A 24,421-nucleotide genomic window follows, 5' to 3' on the forward strand; every position below is an offset into this window, starting at 1 on the left:
TACAAATATAAAAAGTTTTAATATTTTTTTAAGTTTGTCACCCTGTATCTTGGAAATCAATGAAGTTAGATATGTGAAATTTGTACAATTTGTAGAGTATTTCTTCCTAAAAAGATTGATTGTAAATAAAAAACATTGAGTATAACAGTTCGGAAGATATTCATAAATATGTGTAGTTGTAATATTTTTGCTAATTTTTGATTTACAAAAATGTTACTGAAGTTCATCATCCTGTATCTTAGAAACTAATGAAATTAGATACGCAAAATTTGTACGATTTGTAGAGTATTACTTCTTAAAAAGATCAATTGCAACGATAAAACATTGAGTCTAATAGCTCTGGAGATATCCGTAATTATGTGTAGTTGTAATATTTTTTTCAACTTTTTATTTGAAAAAATAGTATCGAGGTTTGTCACCCTGTATCTTGGAAACTAATAAAGTTAGATATATGAAATTTTCACAATTTTCTGAGTATTTCTTCTTAAAAAGACTAATTGTAACCATAAAACATTGAGTCTAATAGTTCGGAAGATAACCATAAATATGAGTAGTTGTGATATTTTTTAGCATCTTTGATTTGAAAAAATGTTATCGAAGTTTGTCACCCTGTAACTTGGAAACTAATGAAGTTGGATAAGAGAAATTTGTACGATTTATAGAGTATATTTTTTCAATAGATTGATTGCAACCATAAAACATTGAGTTTGATAGTTTGGGAGATTTCCATAAATATGATTAGTTGTAATATTTTTTTGAATCTTTGATTTGGAAAAATATTATCGAAATTTGCCACCCTATATTTTGGAAAATAATAGAGTTAGATATGTGAAATTTGTACGATTTGCAGAGTATTTCTTCTTCAAAAGATAAATTGTAACCATGAAATACTGAGTCTAATAGTTTGGGAGATATTCATAAATATGTGTAGCGATATTTTTTTTAATTTTTGGTTTGAAAAAATTTTATCGAGGTTTGTCGCCTTATATCTTGGAAATTAATAGAGTTAGAGAGATGAAATTTGCAAGATTTGTAGAGTTGTTTCACTGAAAAGATTTTATGCAATCATAAAATATTGGGTTCAATAGTACAGGAAATATTAGAAAATAATTGTAACTAGGACATTTTTTTGAATTTTCGATTTAAAAAAATGTTATTGAAGTTAATCACCCTGTATCTTAGAAACCAAATAAGTTGGATATATGAAATTTGAACGATTCCTAGAGGTTTTCTTCCTAAAAAGATTGATTGCAACCATGAAACAGTGAAACTGATAGTTCGGGAGATATTCATAAATATGAGTAGTTGTAATACTTTTTTAAATTTTTGATTTGAAAATATATATCGAAGTTTATCACCCTGTATCTTGGAAATTATTAGAGTTAGATAGATGAAATTTGCACTATTTGTCTAAAAAGATTGATTGCAAATAAAAAACATTGCGTTCAATACTTCAAGAAGTATTAACACTAATAATTATACTGTTTGACGCGCATTTTTTTACCTAAGTCTCCCGAAACTAAAGATAAATTATAGAAAATAGAAAAAATAAGTTAAAAATCGCGTATTCAAACGACGTAAACACTCTAACTAGAATAATGAGATAAGAAATAATAGGATTTGATATCAGACTGATTTTCCTTCTTTTCGCGAAGCCACATTAATTTTTACTCTACGCTTGCTTCAAATTGTGAGTTCTCATAACTTCGATTCCCTCGTCGCAGATAATTTATTTGGTATTATTAAAGACCGAGAATACCTAATCATTTTCCACGATTTTATTCTTTTTCAATACGGTAAAATTGTTTCTGGAGCTTCGTCGATTGTCTAAGTGAGTGCAGCGAATCTGCATTACGGAAAATAAGAAATTTCTACCTCAAAAATAAGTAATACAACATTTATATTAACTACAGGGTGAAACACCAATCGATTTCCTGATCTTAATTTAAGAATTATTGTACAAAATTGTCAAAAATAATTTTGTATGTTTCTACGTTTCACCAATTTGGATTCTATAGGAGCAATTTGTTAAAAATATATTAAATTGAATGAAATTTAAGAATAAAATGGTGATTTTAGACCTTTTTCTCGTTGTTTATTTCATTTGTAGTGTTGTCATTAACATCAATTTATTTTCATTGAGTCTTTATCATTTCTATGAAGACTCGAGGGTTCTGCAATTTTGTCAAAGCTTGTTTTCTAAAACCAAAATCGTTTTAGTATGTAAATAGTTGTTTAGACTTGTTTAGACCATCCACTGTGTATCTTCTTTGGGATGACGTTAAATTATTTATAAATATTGATATAGAAAATATAGAAAAAGTTTAATGATTTTGAAATGCCTCAAAATAATCATTCTAATCTCATATTTCCAGAAATTCAATATTTTTGATAATAAACATAGTTGCCGGTATAAAAAATTATTATTTTAGCATCCCTATTCAATGTAAGATAAACTATATTAGGTTACTAGGCTAAATGAGTTGTAGAGGCATCAATGTATGCACGCAACAAGTGGCAACGAAGCTTTTAGTTATTTAACCGCTTCAAAAGTCGTAAAGAAGTTTCTATTGTAAAAGGTCGCCTCTGGTGATTTTCCCTTTATATTATCGGCTTTGAATCTACTTTTTTTTGAAAATAAAAGCATCACAAAAGACAGGTGGTTGTCCCACGTTGAAAAATGACTTGAAATATATATTTTTATCACCTAAACAAAATAATTCACTACATTCTACGATTCAGGTGACATTCCTGCAATCAAAGCAAATTTTAAAGCTTCACAATATCGTAATTTCTCTTGCTTTTATAGTCCAGCAATAACAATAAAACAACCACGATTTTTATGCTTTTTAGGGTTGAAAAGTTATGAATCTAGCCCACTGTTATCAGTAAATCATCAAACGATAGAAAACAGAAAATTAATCTACTTAAAAATGTGCACAGCAAGTTTCTGGAAGAAAAAACTGCGCTTCCAAGAGATATGACAGATTCATCGAACCTTCACTGATGTTAAAGTGCAACAAGGTCTTATAGAAAAGCGAGGAATGGCTATGAGTAGCTGGACAGTCCAATAAAGCTAATATTGAGCTAAAAAGGCCCCTAATCTCACTGATTCGATAGAGAATCTGTTCTCAGACTTAAGCCGAATGTGCTGGCGTGGTAGTGGTTGACGAAAACGATTATACAGAAGACACTGAGGTAGATTCCCGCATAAAAGAAAACGTGGCGGTTTTCAGCGGAGATTCCTAGATGGTTTTAGTAGACAATTCAATGGAAATGAGGAGTTTGTTTTCATTGAAACAGTAAATCGAGCCGGCCCACCGATAGATAGAGAAATATTGAGTTAAAAAGGTCACGAATCTCACTGATTCGCTAGAGAATCTGGTCTAAGACTTAAGAGGAATGTGTTTGCAAGGTAGTGGTCGAAGAAAACGATTATACAGAAGACACTGAGGTAGATTCCCGAATAAAAGAGAACGTGGTGGCTCATGGTGGAGATTCCTAGAAGGTTTTAGTGGACAATTCAATGGAATTGAAGAGTTGGTTCTCATTGAAACAGTAAATCGAGTTAATCCGTCCACTGATAAATAGATAAATATTGCGCTAAAAAGGCTCCGAATCTCACTGATTCGCTAGAAAATCTGTTCTCAGACTTAAGCGGAATGTGTTTGCGTGGTAGTGGTCGAAGAAAACGATTATACAGAAGACACTGAGGTAGATTCCCGAATAAAAGAAAACGTGGCGGTTTTCAGCGGAGATTCCTAGATGGTTTTAGTAGACAATTCAATGGAAATGAGGAGTTTGTTTTCATTGAAACAGTAAATCGAGCCGGCCCACCGATAGATAGAGAAATATTGAGTTAAAAAGGTCACGAATCTCACTAATTCGCTAGAGAATCTGGTCTAAGACTTAAGAGGAATGTATTTGCAAGGTAGTGATCGAAGAAAACGATTATGCAGAAGACACTGAGGTAGATTCCCGAATAAAAGAAAACGTGGCGGCTTTCGGTGGAGATTCCTAGATAGTTTTAGTAGATAATTTAATGGAATTGAAGAGTTGGGTTTCATGAAACAGGAAATCGAGTCGGTCCACTGATAAATAGAGAAATATTGCGCTAAAATGGCCCCGAATCTCACTGATTCGCTATAAAATCTGTTCTCAGACCTAAGCGGAATGTGTTTGCGTGGTAGTGGTCGAAGAAAATGATTATACAGAAAACACGGAGGAAGATGCCCGCATAAAAGAAAACGTGGAGGATTTCAGTGGAGATTGGTTTTCAATGAAACAGGAAATCGAGTGAAAGGATTAACGACCCACTGATAGATAGAGAAATATCAGGTAATCATGTCGTTTCCTACACTAGTTTCATCGGCGGAAACTTCGTGCAGGACAATGTACATACTGCAGGTTATGTACAGTTAAGAGAAAAGTTTGGGTTAGAAATTAACTCAACAACATAGAGTCGAACTAAAACTAATGTCTTTGGTGGTAAAATCAGAAATAGAATGTAAACGAGTGTTTTGACTGCTTAATCGTTTAATATTTTAATAAATATTGTAAATTTAACTCCATAAGTAACTAAATAAAAAAGCGAAAATCTTTATCATATAATACAAAAAGCAGTGTATCATTGTCAAAAGAGTAGATCGGGTAGCCAGACATATAGTTTGCGACGTGGTTATTTTCCTTCTCAATTTTCTTTTTCTAGTCGGCAATTTTATAAAGGCGAAAAATGGATGAGTTCCGGTAAAGCGCGGTCTTATCTCCATTAGGTTCAAGGGGCAAGTGATGAAGGTAACGAGAAAGTCGAAAGATAATGAGACGTGATATTTCGAAATTTACTTTCGTATCTAAAGGAAAATAACATATGTCGTAGATAAATCATGATTTTTCTTTTTTTTATTGCTCCTTTCATTCACACGATTTTCGAAACGAAAACGGCAATTAATCGTAGATAGTTACAGGGTTATTCATAATAATTATAAACATCGTTTTATGGAAAAAAATTATTCAAATGAAGTGACAACAGTGAGAACTGTCGTAATTTAATATATTTTAAAGAAGATAGATTGAAGATGAGAAGAAAACATAACAAAGAATAAGATAAAAAGAAGCTGAGACATATATTGGTGATTCAAACGCAGAACTGATTATCTGTATTCGTTTCTGATTTATCTGTTTACAAAATGCGTCAATAAACACCAATAAGATGTTTTCATGAGGAAAAATAAAGTTACAGAAAGAAATAGGGCGATATATCTATTGTTCATTGACTTACAGAAAGCTTACGATGAAGTAACTATTAAGAAATTGAAGGAAATACTTCATAAAACAACAATAAATCATAATAATGACTAATTAGATAGCTAAGAAAAGTAAATGAGTGTAGAAGAGACAGTTATAGAAAGGATACATCTGGTATGGTACTAGGTGGTTTACAGGATGATATAAGAAAGATTATCAATGAAAGTGATGAAGTAGATACCACCGGAAAACGTTCTATCTAGAATACAAGGTGTCCAACGACGAGTTAAAGCTTTGACAAAATACTAAAATCATGAATTCGTCTGTAATTTTGTTATTTTAAATATAACACCCAGTATATTGATACATTTTTGAAATCTACGTAAAATTTTAGTATACTTTTGTCTAAAAACTTTTTTCTGAAAAATGCGTAATTTTTGGAGTTATTAATTTTTTTGTTTTTTATGGTTGCAGGCACTTATAAATTATTTTTTTACGAGGATACCTTTAAAGATATGAAAATGACTTTTATTCGGTTGCTTTTAACAAAATCAGACGTATTCGAATCTATGTTGAAAAATTTTAAATTTTTTACGGGGTGTGTATAAATAGTGTTCAAAGTTTAACTAGTAAATATCAAATTTTTACATAGAACAATCCGGTTTTTCTATTTTAATGCAGGGCTAAAAAATAATGCCTGTAAATAGCAGCAAATCAAGTACAAGTTCTTGTAACAACTTCGTCGCATAATGACAGTTAAATAAGTGTCATTTATTACAAACCCTACTAAAAGTATACATAAAAAATTGAAACTTATTAAATACAATTCAAAACCTCAAATATCTCGGAAACGACTAAAAGTTGGAATATGATTAATATATAAAATTTGATTTGATTTTTTTACAGACCTTGACAAGATAAAGAAAAATACTTTTATTTCTTAGTGCTGTATCTTTAAAAAATTATAGAAAACATTCAATATCTGGATAACGGTAAGGTTTAGGTATAGGGATATATACCTGAATTTGACTTATTTTTTACCCCTCAATGCATTAAAGTAGAAAAAACTGCGTGGTTCTATTTAAAAAAATTAAGAAAATTGATATTTATGAAGATGAACTTTGAATACTTTTTATACACATCCTGTACAAAATAAAACATTTTTCAACATAGATTCAAATACGTCTCACCTTGCTTAAAACAACCGAATAGAAACCATTTTCATATCTTTAAGGGTATATTCGTAAAAAAATAATTTATAAGGATCTGCAATGGTCAATTTTTTTACAAAAAAATTAACTCAAAAAGTATGCATTTTTCGAAAAAAAGTATACTGAAATTTTACGTAATCTTCAAAAATGTATTAATATACAGAGTGTTCTATTTAAAATAACAAAGTTACAGTTTTACCGGAAGTCAGCCAAATTGGAAAATATTTTTGTTAAAAAGATCGTATCCAAAAACTTGAACGTAGACATTTTCATGATTTTACTGTAAGTATTTTGTCATATACAGATAGTTTTAATTCGTCGTGGGGCACCCTGTGAATGAATGAATGAATCAAACTACACATGCTTGTATAAAAAATTTAATATTTTCGAAATTATTTGAAATATCGATTTATTTTTGACATATTTGGGAGAAATATACGGGGTTAAAACTGAAGTATATTTTTTTTAAATAACACTATATAGATATAACGTATTGCAATTGTGGAATGGCAACATTGTAATATAAGAAAATTGAAAAAAACGTTAATAGTCTCATAGAAAACATAAAATACATCGTCGCGAACATACAGAGTAAGTTTTACGAAATGAACTGAATGCATTGAAATAGAAAAAACCGGGTGGTTTTATTGAAAAAAAATAAAAAAATTTTATATTTATGAAATTAAATTTTATATACACCCCCCGTAACAAGTGAAAAATTTTACAACATAGATTTAAATACGTTTAATCTTACTAAAAGTAATCGAATAAAAATCATTTTCAAAATTTTTTACAAAAAAATTAATAACTCAAAAAGTATGCATTTTTCGAATAAAATTATACCAAAATATTACGTAGATTTAAAAAATGTATTAATATATAGGGTGTTATATTTAAAATAACAAATTTACAGTCGACTTCATGATGTTACTATAAGTATTTTACCATATACAGATAGTTTTAATTTGTCGTGGGACACCCTGTATATATATGAAGTAATAAGAATGTAAAAGAACAATAAGAAATATAAAGTGAAGATTTATTTTTGTTAAAATGATTTTTAAAATACCGTAAAAGAACTCAAAACGTTTTAATACATTTTACAACTATCCAAAAAAGGACCAAATTATTAATATTTTTTCAGTTTTTTTCAATTTTCTAACTTTTAAACTTTCATATCTGCTAAAAAAAGTTTTGATAACCAGTCAGTAACAATTTTTAGTTACTGAAAATTCAGGATTTTAGTTTAATTCATAACGAAATTAAAGAAGAGTTTTCAAAAACGTGGAAAAAGATTTTGAACAAATAGTATATCATATAGAATTGAAAGTATTGATGATAAATGAAAGAAAATTTATTTAAAATTGTGTAAAACGAATAATTTCTTTTCAGCTGAATCAGATCAACATCTGCAGTCAATCTTGTAAAAGATTTCGAGTGGATGTTTCCAATTTAGCGAACGGATATTTCAGGGTGTGTTTCCGAATAGAAAGAAAAAAAAATAAGAATGTCGATGCGACACCTCGACTCGTACGAAACTAATGTGGATGGCTTTCCTTTGTGAAATTGTCCCCGAATTAGAAACGTGCTACTTTGATAGCTTTCACTCAGTCAGGATAATGGTGCTCAAGTTATTTTCTATTCTTTCCCAGAAAATGCAATCTAACCACTAAATAAGTACGAGCGAAGACAGACAACAACCAGAACTGTCAATAATTAATCATTAAATATTGAAATAATTAAAAAATTTACCCAAGATGGTTGATATTCGAAAAGGATTCGAGGAAACTAACTTTTTCATATATAAAATTTCCTAATTCAACATCAAAATTTCACTCTTATCTTATATTTTGACATTTTGATAATATAACCTCAAAACCGTCGACATTATTTTACTTTGACAGTACTTTTAGTTTGTATGGTTTATGAGGTCATATTTTTATTTGTAGTAAATTCAAAACATTCTAAAAAACATTTTGTAACAGTGTTTGAAGAAATTAGACATTTGGAACCAACTACAACTTTTGGTTCTGTCATAATGTAGTCTGTGGGATTTCCTTTGACCAGGAACGATTTGCGGACCGATATTAAATGATTTCGTGAGTAGGTTTTTTGAAATAAATAAAGTTATTAAATAAAATATGAATCGAAATCAAGTAAAATCATATTTCAACGTTTTTGGATGTTTCCAACGGATGAAACCGATCTCCAAATGAATAATCGTCCTGGAGAAGTCGTGAGTCGAGGTAAACCTTAAAATCTGTTTCAAACATCTACGAAAACCTCCAAAACGAGTAACTAACTTTCTTAAAATTTTCAAGTTGTGTCAATTAGAACTAGGCTCATACATACCAATTATATTGTCTCTAAATTGTAGTTATTATGACCGAATTACAGACGATTTGATCCGGAAACTAATTAGAAATTCAGTTCCAAATAAATTGCATTCTATTTGGTAATCTGTTGTCCAACCGGCACGTCTGTTAGTTGTATTAGAAGTTCAAGTCTCGCATTTAGTTAATCACTACGTTAATAATTAGGATATTTAATTGGACATGTCCTAAATTGGGATACTACATTTCTAGTTTCGGAAATCGATTAGATGGAAATGATCGTTGATCTAGGTCAACGTTCAACAAGATATTTGAAGGATTTAAATCGAATATTATAATTTGATGGTTGTTGAAAAGTTACTAGAAGTTTTATATGCTTTATTCTTTATCCATTCTGTTTTACTTTCTTTTTTACTCTTTATATTTTTTTTCTTAATATCTTCAACTCGATGTTTCTTTCTTTGGATTGATTCGGATGCTGCTTTCAGATTTATCAACGTTGTGTAGAATATCTGCTTGTCCATAACGTCTTTCTATTATATTATCCATGATTTGTCTTCCTTTACTGAATACTGTTTGTTCTTTTTCCAATTTTTCACTCCGCTTATTTTCTTTTTATTTTTTCTTTCTTTCACTTTTGCAATCATGTATTTTTGATCTGCTTCATTAATATTAAGAAAATGCACAAATCAGCAATCACACTTGATAATGATATAAACATCGTTAACAGTTTACACATCAATTCATTAGTTTTGGTTCATAAATTCAGCTACTGCGTTTGACGCTGTTCATTACCAATTCCAAATGGGTCTATTTTGATTTCATTTGTGAAAAATTGGGACTTATACATTTAGTTACATAACCCTGTTTTATCCTAACCTTTTTTAGTTTTTTCTCCGTTGTGTATTTGCTACAAGTAGTTTAGTTTTGCTTTTTGAAGCACGAAGCATCATTCAAAACTGATCTGTTTCTTTTATAAGCAATTGATAACGTTTAAATAGTTGTTGGAGGTCAAATATTTACTACAAAATATCTAGAGATGGTGCATGAAGATTAACACCAAATCATTTTGTTGTAAAAAATTTTATTACTTTAATTTCTATATACAAGGACTGTAATTTCTTTTTATAAAATTTCGTTTGTAATAAAACCGAGTTTCGTGTTGACTTTTCTCTTACAGGTTTAGAATTTTCTCTCTTTTCATTGGAGATGAATCGAAATCGATGAAACCCTTGGAATTATTTACAAAATTGAGAAAACAATTTGAGATATCGTCTTGATCAAAGTCGATAGTCGAGTTCAAATAAAGAAATTATTGGAATCGAAGTTTTCCAAGTTTAAATGAAAATAGTTTTCTCAATACTTCCAGATGTGCTATTATTTATTATTTATTCAAGTAATTATAGAATTAGTTTATGAAAAAATCTATTTTTTGGAGGAATTCTTCAATAAACCTCATGGCTCAACGATTACGAATACCTTTTCTTAAACCTCCGGTTGAAACGGGAAATCAAGTATGCAATTTCAAGTCTCGTTGTGAGCCCTTTTAACGCCCTTAATCCCAGTCTTAATAGGGGATTTACCGTTTCGGCGTGTGATGCCGATGTCGCTGCGGTGATCTCAATACCTTTCGCCTTTTTATTTTTTCAAAGCCGACGATTTTAGTAATTTGCATATCTATGTACAAACCCCAGGATTTTCTCTAATATATATATATATATATATATATATATATATATATATATATATATATATATATATATATATATATCAAAATAAATAATAGTCCTTCGATTTGGATACCAAATTTCATAATCAACAGTGAGAAATACTTTGAAAAGCGTTATTACAAATTGAGAAGTGATTCTACGTTCAAAAATAGATGATGAAATTAATATTAACTTTATATATATTACTAAATGAGCAAACAAACAAAAAACTCACGAATCCTCTACATCATCCGTTTCAAAAATGACTAGAAAAGACAAAAGTCTACTTCTCTGTTTTCTTAGACATAGCACCGGCATTTGACAAAGTTTAACATGAAGGGCTCAAATATAAACTGGATAAACTCGTTGTCTAACCAATATGCAAAACTTTTAGATTTCTATATAAAAAAAACGATCAAAAAAAGCAAGAAGACGCTTATTCGGACTTAAAGGAAATCAATGAGGGTGTACCACAACGTCCTTTACCGACATCCCTTAAATATAAACGACGACACAGCTATTTTGATCGTAGGCAATTTTTCTAATATCTAGTTTCGTTTTTTTTTCCATTAAATTATCGTTTTATTTCACATTTAGTTATCGTTCTTTTTATCTCCCATCTCTATTCCTTTAACTAAGCACTACAGCGTAATGTTCGTGTCAGTCGACGAATCTATTTTAATATAATAATATTTCAGTAAATAACGGCAAAAATATGGTATCACCTCAGAATTACATGGAGCATGGATTTGCTTAAAATTTTAGAATTAAGTTGTATTTACACTTCACTTCAAAATATACCCTATGCCAATACGTGAAAATTATTGTAAGGGGTTAAAACAACCCTTTATTGTCAAAAATAAACGTTAGTAGGATAAATATAAAGATCGTATAATATTTTAGGATACTATTTGAATTTATCAACCCTTAATCCATGTATTTCCACCTATATTATGAACAATTCATTTAATAAAGACTTTTTTTTTTAATTAAAAAATAGTTCTTGATCTTGTAATTTATATTCAATTAAAGTAAATTGTGAATTCTATGGCAATTAGGGTAGCAATATCAGGGTTTAAATGACGTTTTTTTCATGAAATAAACTTATTTTCGCTAATTTTTTATTCAAATCTTCGTTCAAGATCCAGGATTTAACTCCATAAAACAGGATGGAAAAAATGTAGTAAATCAAAATTCTTCGTTCATAATTATACCCAGATATACATTCTGTTCTTTATTTTAACTTTCTCTCTCGATTCTAAGGTTATTAATGTTGATTTCTCTTTATTTAATTATTTTTTTATGTTTATTCAAACGAAACATGAATTTTTGTATCTTCACCTGTATATAAAACATGTTTGGTTGAGTTAGTAAATTCTTTTTTAAAATCTTTGCGCTTCTTCTAAATGTTTAAAAATATTCACAAAAACGTTTTAATTTTTTGTAATAAATTTATTTTAGTGACTTAACTGTCTAAATTATTTTTTGGATTCGTGTTTGGAATTCACTGAAATGACACACAGACACCGATTGATATCCCTTGCATGCGAACAGGGCATTTTCAAAGTGAATAGAATACTAATAATAGATTATTTTTTTTTCAATACCACCGAAAACTTCAAATCAAATAAAAAGTTTTCTTTAATCAATAAGAAACTTCCTATAAAAAATGACATTTTTCCACGCCATACTAAATTATTTAATATACTTTAGCTTTTTTAATACTTTTTGATGATTTTTAGTGAAATATGACACATAAATTGATAGAAATTATAAAAGATTTTGAATACTGAATCGAGTTGCATACAGTATCTTGAAAATCGTTGAGTCTAATTAAGAATACATCTCAAAATCTATTCAGTAAATCAATTGGTGAGTTTCAATCTTCAATTCTTTATACAACAAAACAACAAAATTTTAAATGCTTTCATCCCACTTATTTTCTTTTTTAGAAACTCAAAAATCTAGTTTTGAGATCTCGTTTTGAGTCTATTAGTACCAAATAATTGATTTTCGTTATTTTGTTTGTTTTCTACGAATTTTTATTGTTTCTACATATGATATTTATTTAATTAATTGAAAATAAAAAGTTACACAATCATATTTATCAATTATTTTCTGTTTTCGAAATTTTTTGTGTACCTGAATAATATTTAGTCAAATACTTACCAATCATTTCCTGTTTTGGCAATATTTTGTCGTTTCCTACCAGTTTGATGGGGTTTTGGTTCAGCCACCATATTTACATCTGTAAATAAATATGTTTTTTTAATTTTTATAAACCCCTAATATATTTTATTGTTTCTACCCTAATCTGACCAGGTGGTTTTCCCACTAGTCGGAGAGGAAATGTACTCCTAAAACAAATAAAAATTCTTATTTCCGACGAGTTAAAAATACCTTGAAGTACCGTGATTTACAAAGTGAAAAAATATTCATCCACCAGGAGGTTTGACTATAGAAAAAGGTTCAGGGAGGCCATGAAAAAATAAAAACCCCCAAAGATAATCGAATTTTATTGATCAACGACTAAGGAGCTGCCTTTTGGTAAATCTATAATGATATTTTAATGAGAAAAGTTGGCCTTTTTGGAAGGGCGGTTTTAATTATTATCTCTGTATGTTCTTTAAATCTTAATTATCAAAATCGATCGTATTATATATGATTTGATTAACGAAAATGAAATATTTGTATATGCCGCGATTATTTTCGGAAATGACGTATAAAAAACTAATTTCGTATCAAAAAAGCTTGTTCAATTATCCCGAAAAATAACATCATACACAATTTACGAAATATTCCTTTTCAAAGTTACTTCAAAATTCCTTTTATACACCTAAAGGCCCGGAAATTACAATTATTCGTTTCGGGTCTTTTCAATTTCAACCCCCTAATTGTCATCCGAATTTATATATTCCTTTCAACGGATGTGGTGGTGGAGAAAGAACTCCCTAATCCGAGTGATCCCCTTTTAAACATTAGTCCAAAAGAACGTTAGATTTTGGACCAAAGTTATCAATTTATAACGATTTAGAAAACAGTGGTGGAGGCGATTCCAAAAAATTTTTAATACAGATAATTTAGAAGCAAAAACTAACAAAAACATCTAGTATTTCGCTACTGCCTGACGAAGATTTTGATATTAAAATTGGTATAGTTGGAATAATATTAATAGAAATTTTCATTTGAAGTCTCCGGCACTGATTCCGGGTAACGTGTCGGCCGTTAACCGGGAAAGTCTGATGAGAACCCAAAGGCGATTTCAGCATCCCTACACGAGTCCTGCATTAACGAAAGAAGCCTACGAAAAGTGGTCGACTCGAACTCGACAGCCCAGTCGTTCATATTGACGTTATTTTATATGAACAAAATACGTGTGTAAAGGCTCCAAATTCGTTCCCAGTTTCCCTTCTATTCGGATATTTTCCACATGAAAGAATAGATATTTATCTACACTGGAAAAAAAGTTATAAGAAGAAATATTATTTGCCTATATGTAAATATTATTAACATTAACAAAATAAATGTTTGTGAATTAATTCGAAAATAACTAAATTGACGAAGATAGTTTTTATCGTATAATATAACAAAAAATTGGGAAATTTTGCATCAAACAATAACAAAATAAATTTTTTATCTAGTTATGTATGTTGATTCACCTACGAATACTCATTATTGTAAATATTGGTAATTAGTTTTTGAATATCTCTTCCCACATTTCTGAGAAAATACCTCATGTAAGGAAAAGTATGGTGATAATATTTAAGTGACAGATTTTAGGTCTATTACCAATCGCAAACTATATATTTTATTATAAAATATTTTAGAAAATTTTCATAGTTTGAGAAAGCTAATGAAAATAGTTTCAGAAATGTACAAATTGAAAAGTAATTCTTAATATAGAAATAAAACTACTAATACTCATAACTTTCTAATACTATTCGCTTTTAGTTTGGCCACGAATCTTGAATAAACACAGAACTCAAATTATATTTGACAGTTTTTTAATAATATCTGCTTCCTCTCGATTGAAATGAATTTTTTTCATTATATGTTGCGAAGAAAATTGGAAAAAAAATAGTAAATAGACCTTGTCTTAATCTCTTGTTGATTTTCGAATGATTTTCGCTTTTAGTTTGGCCATGAATCTTGATTAAACACAGAACTCAAATTATATTTGACAGTTTTTTAATAATATCTGCTTCCTCTCGATTAAAATGAATTTTTTTCATTATGTGTTGCGAAGAAAATTGGAAAAAAAATAGTAAATAGACCTTGTCTTAATCTCTTGTTGATTTTCGAATGATTTTCGCTTTTAGTTTGGCCATGAATCTTGATTAAATACAGAACTCAAATTTTCTTTGACAGTTTTTTAATAATATCTGCTTCCCCTCGATTAAAATGAATTTTTTTCATTATGTGTTGCGAAGAAAATTGGAAAAAAAATAGTAAATAGACCTTGTCTTAATCTCTTGTTGATTTTCGAATGATTTTCGCTTTTAGTTTGGCCATGAATCTTGATTAAATACAGAACTCAAATTATCTTTGACAGTTTTTTAATAATATCTGCTTCCCCTCGATTGAAATGGATTTTTTCATTATGTGTTGCGAAGAAAATTAGAAAAAAAATAGTAAATAGACCTTGTCTTAATCTCTTGTTGATTTTCGAATGATTTTCGCTTTTAGTTTGGCCATGAATCTTGATTAAATACAGAACTCAAATTATCTTTGACAGTTTTTTAATAATATCTGCTTCCCCTCGATTAAAATGAATTTTTTTCATTATGTGTTGCGAAGAAAATTGGAAAAAAAAATAGTAAATAGATCTTGTCTTAATCTCTTGTTGATTTTCGAATGATTTTCGCTTTTAGTTTGGCCATGAATCTTGATTAAATACAGAACTCAAATTATCTTTGACAGTTTTTTAATAATATCTGCTTCCCCTCGATTGAAATGAATTTTTTCATTATGTGTTGCGAAGAAAATTAGAAAAAAAAATAGTAAATAGACCTTGTCTTAATCTCTTGTTGATTTTCGAATGATTTTCGCTTTTAGTTTGGCCATGAATCTTGATTAAATACAGAACTCAAATTATCTTTGACAGTTTTTTTAATAATATCTGCTTCCCCTCGATTAAAATGAATTTTTTTCATTATGTGTTGCGAAGAAAATTAGAAAAAAAAATAGTCATTAGACCTTGTCTTAATCTCTTGTTGATTTTCGAATGATTTTCGCTTTTAGTTTGGCCAAGAATCTTGATTAAATACAGAACTCAAATTATCTTTGACAGTTTTTTAATAATATCTGCTTCCCCTCGATTGAAATGAATTTTTTCATTATGTGTTGCGAAGAAAATTAGAAAAAAAATAGTAAATAGACCTTGTCTTAATCTCTTGTTGATTTTCGAATGATTTTCGCTTTTAGTTTGGCCATGAATCTTGATTAAATACAGAACTCAAATTATCTTTGACAGTTTTTTAATAATATCTGCTTCCCCTCGATTGAAATGGATTTTTTCATTATGTGTTGCGAAGAAAATTAGAAAAAAAATAGTAAATAGACCTTGTCTTAATCTCTTGTTGATTTTCGAATGATTTTCGCTTTTAGTTTGGCCATGAATCTTGATTAAATACAGAACTCAAATTATCTTTGACAGTTTTTTAATAATATCTGCTTCCCCTCGATTAAAATGAATTTTTTTCATTATGTGTTGCGAAGAAAATTGGAAAAAAAATAGTAAATAGACCTTGTCTTAATCTCTTGTTGATTTTCGAATGATTTTCGCTTTTAGTTTGGCCATGAATCTTGATTAAATACAGAACTCAAATTATCTTTGACAGTTTTTTAATAATATCTGCTTCCTCTCGATTGAAATGAATTTTTTTCATTATATGTTGCGAAGAAAATTAGAAAAAAAATAGTAAATAGACCTTGTCTTAATCTCTTGTTGATTTTCGAATGATTTTCGCTTTTAGTTTGGCCATGAATCTTGATTAAATACAGAACTCAAATTATCTTTGACAGTTTTTTAATAATATCTGCTTCCCCTCGATTAAAATGAATTTCTTTCATTATATGTTGCGAAGAAAATTAGAAAAAAAATAGTAAATAGACCTTGTCTTAATCTCTTGTTGATTTTCGAATGATTTTCGCTTTTAGTTTGGCCATGAATCTTGATTAAACACAGAACTCAAATTATATTTGACAGTTTTTTAATAATATCTGCTTCCTCTCGATTGAAATGAATTTTCTTTATTATTTGTTGCTAAAACATTTGGAAAAAAATAGTAAATGGACCTTGTCTTAATCTCTTGTTGATTTTCGAATGATTTTCGCTTTTAGTTTGGCCATGAATCTTGAGTAAATACAGAACTCAAATTATATTTGAAAGTTTTTTAATAATATCTGCTTCCCCTCGATTAAAATGAATTTCTTTCATTATATGTTGCGAAGAAAATTAGAAAAAAAATAGTAAATAGACCTTGTCTTAATCTCTTGTTGATTTTCGAATGATTTTCGCTTTTAGTTTGGCCATGAATCTTGATTAAACACAGAACTCAAATTATATTTGACAGTTTTTTAATAATATCTGCTTCCTCTCGATTGAAATGAATTTTCTTTATTATTTGTTTCTAAAACATTTGGAAAAAAATAGTAAATGGACCTTGTCTTATTCTCTTGTTGATTTTCGAATGATTTTCGCTTTTGATTTGGCCATGAATCTTGATTAAATACAGAACTCAAATTATCTTTGACAGTTTTTGGATAATATCTGCTTCCCCTCGATTGAAATGAATTTTTTTCATTATGTGTTGCGAAGAAAATTAGGAAAAAAATAGTAAATAGACCTTGTCTTAATCTCTTGTTGATTTTCGAATGATTTTTGCTTTTAGTTTGGTCATGAATCTTGATTAAATACAGAACTCAAATTATCTTTGACAGTTTTTTAATAATATCTGCTTCCCCTCGATTGAAATGAATTTTTTCATTATGTGTTGCGAAGAAAATTAGAAAAAAAATAGTAAATAGACCTTGTCTTAATCTCTTGTTGATTTTCGAATGATTTTCGCTTTTAGTTTGGCCATGAATCTTGATTAAACACAGAACTCAAATTATATTTGACAGTTTTTTAATAATATCTGCTTCCTCTCGATTGAAATGAATTTTCTTTATTATTTGTTGCTAAAACATTTGGAAAAAAATAGTAAATGGACCTTGTCTTATTCTCTTGTTGATTTTCGAATGATTTTCGCTTTTAGTTTGGCCATGAATCTTGATTAAATACAGAACTCAAATTATCTTTGACAGTTTTTGGATAATATCTGCTTCCCCTCGATTGAAATGAATTTTTTTCATTATGTGTTGCGAAGAAAATTAGAAAAAAAATAGTAAATAGACCTTGTCTTAATCTCTTGTTGATTTTCGAATGATTTTCGCTTTTAGTTTGGCCATGAATCTTGATTAAACACAGAACTCAAATTATATTTGACAGTTTTTTAATAATATCTGCTTCCTCTCGATTGAAATGAATTTTCTTTATTATTTGTTGCTAAAACATTTGGAAAAAAATAGTAAATGGACCTTGTCTTATTCTCTTGTTGATTTTCGAATGATTTTCGCTTTTAGTTTGGCCATGAATCTTGATTAAATACAGAACTCAAATTATCTTTGACAGTTTTTTAATAATATCTGCTTCCCCTCGATTAAAATGAATTTTTTTCATTTTGTGTTGCGAAGAAAATTAGAAAAAAAATAGTAAATAGACCTTGTCTTAATCTCTTGTTGATTTTCGAATGATTTTCGCTTTTAGTTTGGCCATGAATCTTGATTAAATACAGAACTCAAATTATATTTGACAGTTTTTTAATAATATCTGCTTCCTCTCGATTGAAATGAATTTTCTTTATTATTTGTTGCTAAAACATTTGGAAAAAAATAGTAAATGGACCTTGTCTTATTCTCTTGTTGATTTTCGAATGATTTTCGCTTTTGATTTGGCCATGAATCTTGATTAAATACAGAACTCAAATTATCTTTGACAGTTTTTGGATAATATCTGCTTCCCCTCGATTGAAATGAATTTTTTTCATTATGTGTTGCGAAGAAAATTAGAAAAAAAATAGTAAATAGACCTTGTCTTAATCTCTTGTTGATTTTCGAATGATTTTTGCTTTTAGTTTGGCCATGAATCTTGATTAAATACAGAACTCAAATTATCTTTGACAGTTTTTTAATAATATCTGCTTCCCCTCGATTGAAATGAATTTTTTCATTATGTGTTGCGAAGAAAATTAGAAAAAAAATAGTAAATAGACCTTGTCTTAATCTCTTGTTGATTTTCGAATGATTTTCGCTTTTAGTTTGGCCATGAATCTTGATTAAATACAGAACTCAAATTATATTTGACAGTTTTTTAATAATATCTGCTTCCTCTCGATTGAAATGAATTTTCTTTATTATTTGTTGCTAAAACATTTGGAGAAAAATAGTAAATGGACCTTGTCTTAATCTCTTGTTGATTTTCGAATGATTTTTGCTTTTAGTTTGGCCATGAATCTTGATTAAATACAGAACTCAAATTATCTTTGACAGTTTTTTAATAATATCTGCTTCCCCTCGATTGAAATGAATTTTTTCATTATGTGTTGCGAAGAAAATTAGAAAAAAAATAGTAAATAGACCTTGTCTTAATCTCTTGTTGATTTTCGAATGATTTTTGCTTTTAGTTTGGCCATGAATCTTGATTAAATACAGAACTCAAATTATCTTTGACAGTTTTTTAATAATATCTGCTTCCCCTCGATTGAAATGAATTTTTTCATTATGTGTTGCGAAGAAAATTAGAAAAAAAATAGTAAATAGACCTTGTCTTAATCTCTTGTTGATTTTCGAATGATTTTCGCTTTTAGTTTGGCCATGAATCTTGATTAAATACAGAACTCAAATTATATTTGACAGTTTTTTAATAATATCTGCTTCCCCTCGATTGAAATGAATTTTTTCATTATGTGTTGCGAAGAAAATTAGAAAAAAAATAGTAAATAGACCTTGTCTTAATCTCTTGTTGATTTTCGAATGATTTTCGCTTTTAGTTTGGCCATGAATCTTGATTAAACACAGAACTCAAATTATATTTGACAGTTTTTTAATAATATCTGCTTCCTCTCGATTGAAATGAATTTTCTTTATTATTTGTTGCTAAAACATTTGGAAAAAAATAGTAAATGGACCTTGTCTTATTCTCTTGTTGATTTTCGAATGATTTTCGCTTTTAGTTTGGCCATGAATCTTGATTAAATACAGAACTCAAATTATCTTAGACAGTTTTTGGATAATATCTGCTTCCCCTCGATTGAAATGAATTTTTTTCATTATGTGTTGCGAAGAAAATTAGAAAAAAAATAGTAAATAGACCTTGTCTTAATCTCTTGTTGATTTTCGAATGATTTTCGCTTTTAGTTTGGCCATGAATCTTGATTAAACACAGAACTCAAATTATATTTGACAGTTTTTCAATAATATCTGCTTCCTCTCGATTGAAATGAATTTTCTTTATTATTTGTTGCTAAAACATTTGGAAAAAAATAGTAAATGGACCTTGTCTTATTCTCTTGTTGATTTTCGAATGATTTTCGCTTTTAGTTTGGCCATGAATCTTGATTAAATACAGAACTCAAATTATCTTTGACAGTTTTTGGATAATATCTGCTTCCCCTCGATTGAAATGAATTTTTTTCATTATGTGTTGCGAAGAAAATTAGAAAAAAAATAGTAAATAGACCTTGTCTTAATCTCTTGTTGATTTTCGCTTTTAGTTTGGCCATGAATCTTGAGTAAATACAGAACTCAAATTATATTTGACAGTTTTTTAATAATATCTGCTTCCCCTCGATTAAAATGAATTTTTCTCATTATGTGTTGCGAAGAAAATTAGAAAAAAAGAATAGTAAATAGACCTTGTCTTAATCTCTTGTTGATTTTCGAATGATTTTCGCTTTTAGTTTGGCCATGAATCTTGAGTAAATACAGAACTCAAATTATATTTGACAGTTTTTGGATAATATCTGCTTCCCCTCGATTAAAATGAATTTTTTTCATTATATGTTGCGAAGAAAATTAGAAAAAAAATAGTAAATAGACCTTGTCTTAATATCTTGTTGATTTTCGAATGATTTTCGCTTTTAGTTTGGCCATGAATCTTGATTAAATACAGAACTCAAATTATCTTTGACAGTTTTTTAATAATATCTGCTTCCCCTCGATTAAAATGAATTTTTTTCATTATGTGTTGCGAAGAAAATTGGAAAAAAAAATAGTAAATAGACCTTGTCTTAATCTCTTGTTGATTTTCGAATGATTTTCGCTTTTAGTTTGGCCATGAATCTTGATTAAATACAGAACTCAAATTATATTTGACAGTTTTTTAATAATATCTGCTTCCTCTCGATTGAAATGAATTTTCTTTATTATTTGTTGCTAAAACATTTGGAAAAAAATAGTAAATGGACCTTGTCTTATTCTCTTGTTGATTTTCGAATGATTTTCGCTTTTAGTTTGGCCATGAATCTTGATTAAATACAGAACTCAAATTATCTTTGACAGTTTTTTAATAAAATCTGCTTCCCCTCGATTGAAATGAATTTTTTCATTATGTGTTGCGAACAAAATTAGAAAAAAAATAGTAAATAGACCTTGTCTTAATCTCTTGTTGATTTTCGAATGATTTTCGCTTTTAGTTTGGCCATGAATCTTGAGTAAATACAGAACTCAAATTATATTTGACAGTTTTTTAATAATATCTGCTTCCTCTCGATTGAAATGAATTTTCTTTATTATTTGTTGCTAAAACATTTGGAAAAAAATAGTAAATGGACCTTGTCTTATTCTCTTGTTGATTTTCGAATGATTTTCGCTTTTAGTTTGGCCATGAATCTTGATTAAATACAGAACTCAAATTATCTTTGACAGTTTTTGGATAATATCTGCTTCCCCTCGATTGAAATGAATTTTTTTCATTATGTGTTGCGAAGAAAATTAGAAAAAAAATAGTAAATAGACCTTGTCTTAATCTCTTGTTGATTTTCGAATGATTTTCGCTTTTAGTTTGGCCATGAATCTTGATTAAATACAGAACTCAAATTATCTTTGACAGTTTTTGGATAATATCTGCTTCCCCTCGATTGAAATGAATTTTTTTCATTATGTGTTGCGAAGAAAATTAGAAAAAAAATAGTAAATAGACCTTGTCTCAATCTCTTGTTGATTTTCGAATGATTTTCGCTTTTAGTTTGGCCATGAATCTTGATTAAATACAGAACTCAAATTATCTTTGACAGTTTTTTAATAATATCTGCTTCCCCTCGATTAAAATGAATTTTTTTCATTATGTGTTGCGAAGAAAATTAGAAAAAAAATAGTGAATAGACCTTGTCTTAATCTCTTGTTGATTTTCGAATGATTTTCGCTTTTAGTTTGGCCATGAATCTTGAGTAAATACAGAACTCCAATTATATTTGACAGTTTTTTAATAATATCTGCTTCCCCTGGATTAAAATGAATTTTTCTCATTATGTGTTGCGAAGAAAATTAGAAAAAAAAAATAGTAAATAGACCTTGTCTTAATCTCTTGTTGATTTTCGAATGATTTTCGCTTTTAGTTTGGCCATGAATCTTGAGTAAATACAGAACTCAAATTATCTTTGACAGTTTTTGGATAATATCTGCTTCCCCTCGATTGAAATGAATTTTTTTCATTATGTGTTGCGAAGAAAATTAGAAAAAAAATAGTAAATAGACCTTGTCTTAATCTCTTGTTGATTTTCGAATGATTTTCGCTTTTAGTTTGGCCATGAATCTTGATTAAACACAGAACTCAAATTATATTTGACAGTTTTTTAATAATATCTGCTTCCTCTCGATTGAAATGAATTTTCTTTATTATTTGTTGCTAAAACATTTGGAAAAAAATAGTAAATGGACCTTGTCTTATTCTCTTGTTGATTTTCGAATGATTTTCGCTTTTAGTTTGGCCATGAATCTTGATTAAATACAGAACTCAAATTATCTTGGACAGTTTTTGGATAATATCTGCTTCCCCTCGATTGAAATGAATTTTTCTCATTATGTGTTGCGAAGAAAATTAGAAAAAAAAAATAGTAAATAGACCTTGTCTTAATCTCTTGTTGATTTTCGAATGATTTTCGCTTTTAGTTTGGCCATGAATCTTGAGTAAATACAGAACTCAAATTATATTTGACAGTTTTTTAATAATATCTGCTTCCCCTCGATTAAAATGAATTTTTCTCATTATGTGTTGCGAAGAAAATTAGAAAAAAAAAATAGTAAATAGACCTTGTCTTAATCTCTTGTTGATTTTCGAATGATTTTCGCTTTTAGTTTGGCCATGAATCTTGATTAAACACAGAACTCAAATTATATTTGACAGTTTTTTAATAATATCTGCTTCCTCTCGATTGAAATGAATTTTCTTTATTATTTGTTAATTTTCGAATGATTTTCGCTTTCAGTTTGGCCATGAATCTTGATTAAATACAGAACTCAAATTATATTTGACAGTTTTTTAATAATATCTGCTTCCTCTCGATTGAAATGAATTTTCTTTATTATTTGTTGCTAAAACATTTGGAAAAAAATAGTAAATGGACCTTGTCTTATTCTCTTGTTGATTTTCGAATGATTTTCGCTTTTAATTTGGCCATGAATCTTGATTAAATACAGAACTCAAATTATCTTTGACAGTTTTTGGATAATATCTGCTTCCCCTCGATTGAAATGAATTTTTTTCATTATGTGTTGCGAAGAAAATTAGAAAAAAAATAGTAAATAGACCTTGTCTTAATCTCTTGTTGATTTTCGAATGATTTTCGCTTTTAGTTTGGCCATGAATCTTGAGTAAATACAGAACTCAAATTATATTTGACAGTTTTTTAATAATATCTGCTTCCTCTCGATTGAAATGAATTTTCTTTATTATTTGTTGCTAAAACATTTGGAAAAAAATAGTAAATGGACCTTGTCTTATTCTCTTGTTGATTTTCGAATGATTTTCGCTTTTAGTTTGGCCATGAATCTTGATTAAATACAGAACTCAAATTATCTTTGACAGTTTTTGGATAATATCTGCTTCCCCTCGATTGAAATGAATTTTTTTCATTATGTGTTGCGAAGAAAATTAGAAAAAAAATAGTAAATAGACCTTGTCTTAATCTCTTGTTGATTTTCGAATGATTTTCGCTTTTAGTTTGGCCATGAATCTTGATTAAATACAGAACTCAAATTATCTTTGACAGTTTTTGGATAATATCTGCTTCCCCTCGAATGAAATGAATTTTTTTCATTATGTGTTGCGAAGAAAATTAGAAAAAAAATAGTAAATAGACCTTGTCTTAATCTCTTGTTGATTTTCGAATGATTTTCGCTTTTAGTTTGGCCATGAATCTTGATTAAACACAGAACTCAAATTATATTTGACAGTTTTTTAATAATATCTGCTTCCTCTCGATTGAAATGAATTTTCTTTATTATTTGTTGCTAAAACATTTGGAAAAAAATAGTAAATGGACCTTGTCTTATTCTCTTGTTGATTTTCGAATGATTTTCGCTTTTAGTTTGGCCATGAATCTTGATTAAATACAGAACTCAAATTATCTTTGACAGTTTTTGGATAATATCTGCTTCCCCTCGATTGAAATGAATTTTTTTCATTATGTGTTGCGAAGAAAATTAGAAAAAAAATAGTAAATAGACCTTGTCTTAATCTCTTGTTGATTTTCGAATGATTTTCGCTTTTAGTTTGGCCATGAATCTTGAGTAAATACAGAACTCAAATTATATTTGACAGTTTTTTAATAATATCTGCTTCCCCTCGATTAAAATGAATTTTTCTCATTATGTGTTGCGAAGA

At 28.7% G+C, this 24,421-nt stretch overlaps 1 protein-coding gene across 2 annotated transcripts in view; it reads right to left on the reverse strand.

Moving 5' to 3' along the window:
- Positions 1-24,421, reverse strand: part of LOC130903888 (heterogeneous nuclear ribonucleoprotein C) — a 213,551-nt gene that overhangs the window by 73,398 nt on the left and 115,732 nt on the right. For both annotated transcript variants that reach the window (XM_057816250.1, XM_057816251.1), the window contains one exon: positions 12,667-12,745. In XM_057816250.1, the coding sequence (XP_057672233.1) occupies positions 12,667-12,745 (79 nt within the window). The remainder of the gene's footprint in view (positions 1-12,666; positions 12,746-24,421) is intronic.

This window comes from Diorhabda carinulata, chromosome 2, assembly GCF_026250575.1.
Source record: "Diorhabda carinulata isolate Delta chromosome 2, icDioCari1.1, whole genome shotgun sequence".
Classification (NCBI taxonomy): Eukaryota; Metazoa; Arthropoda; class Insecta; order Coleoptera; family Chrysomelidae; genus Diorhabda; species Diorhabda carinulata.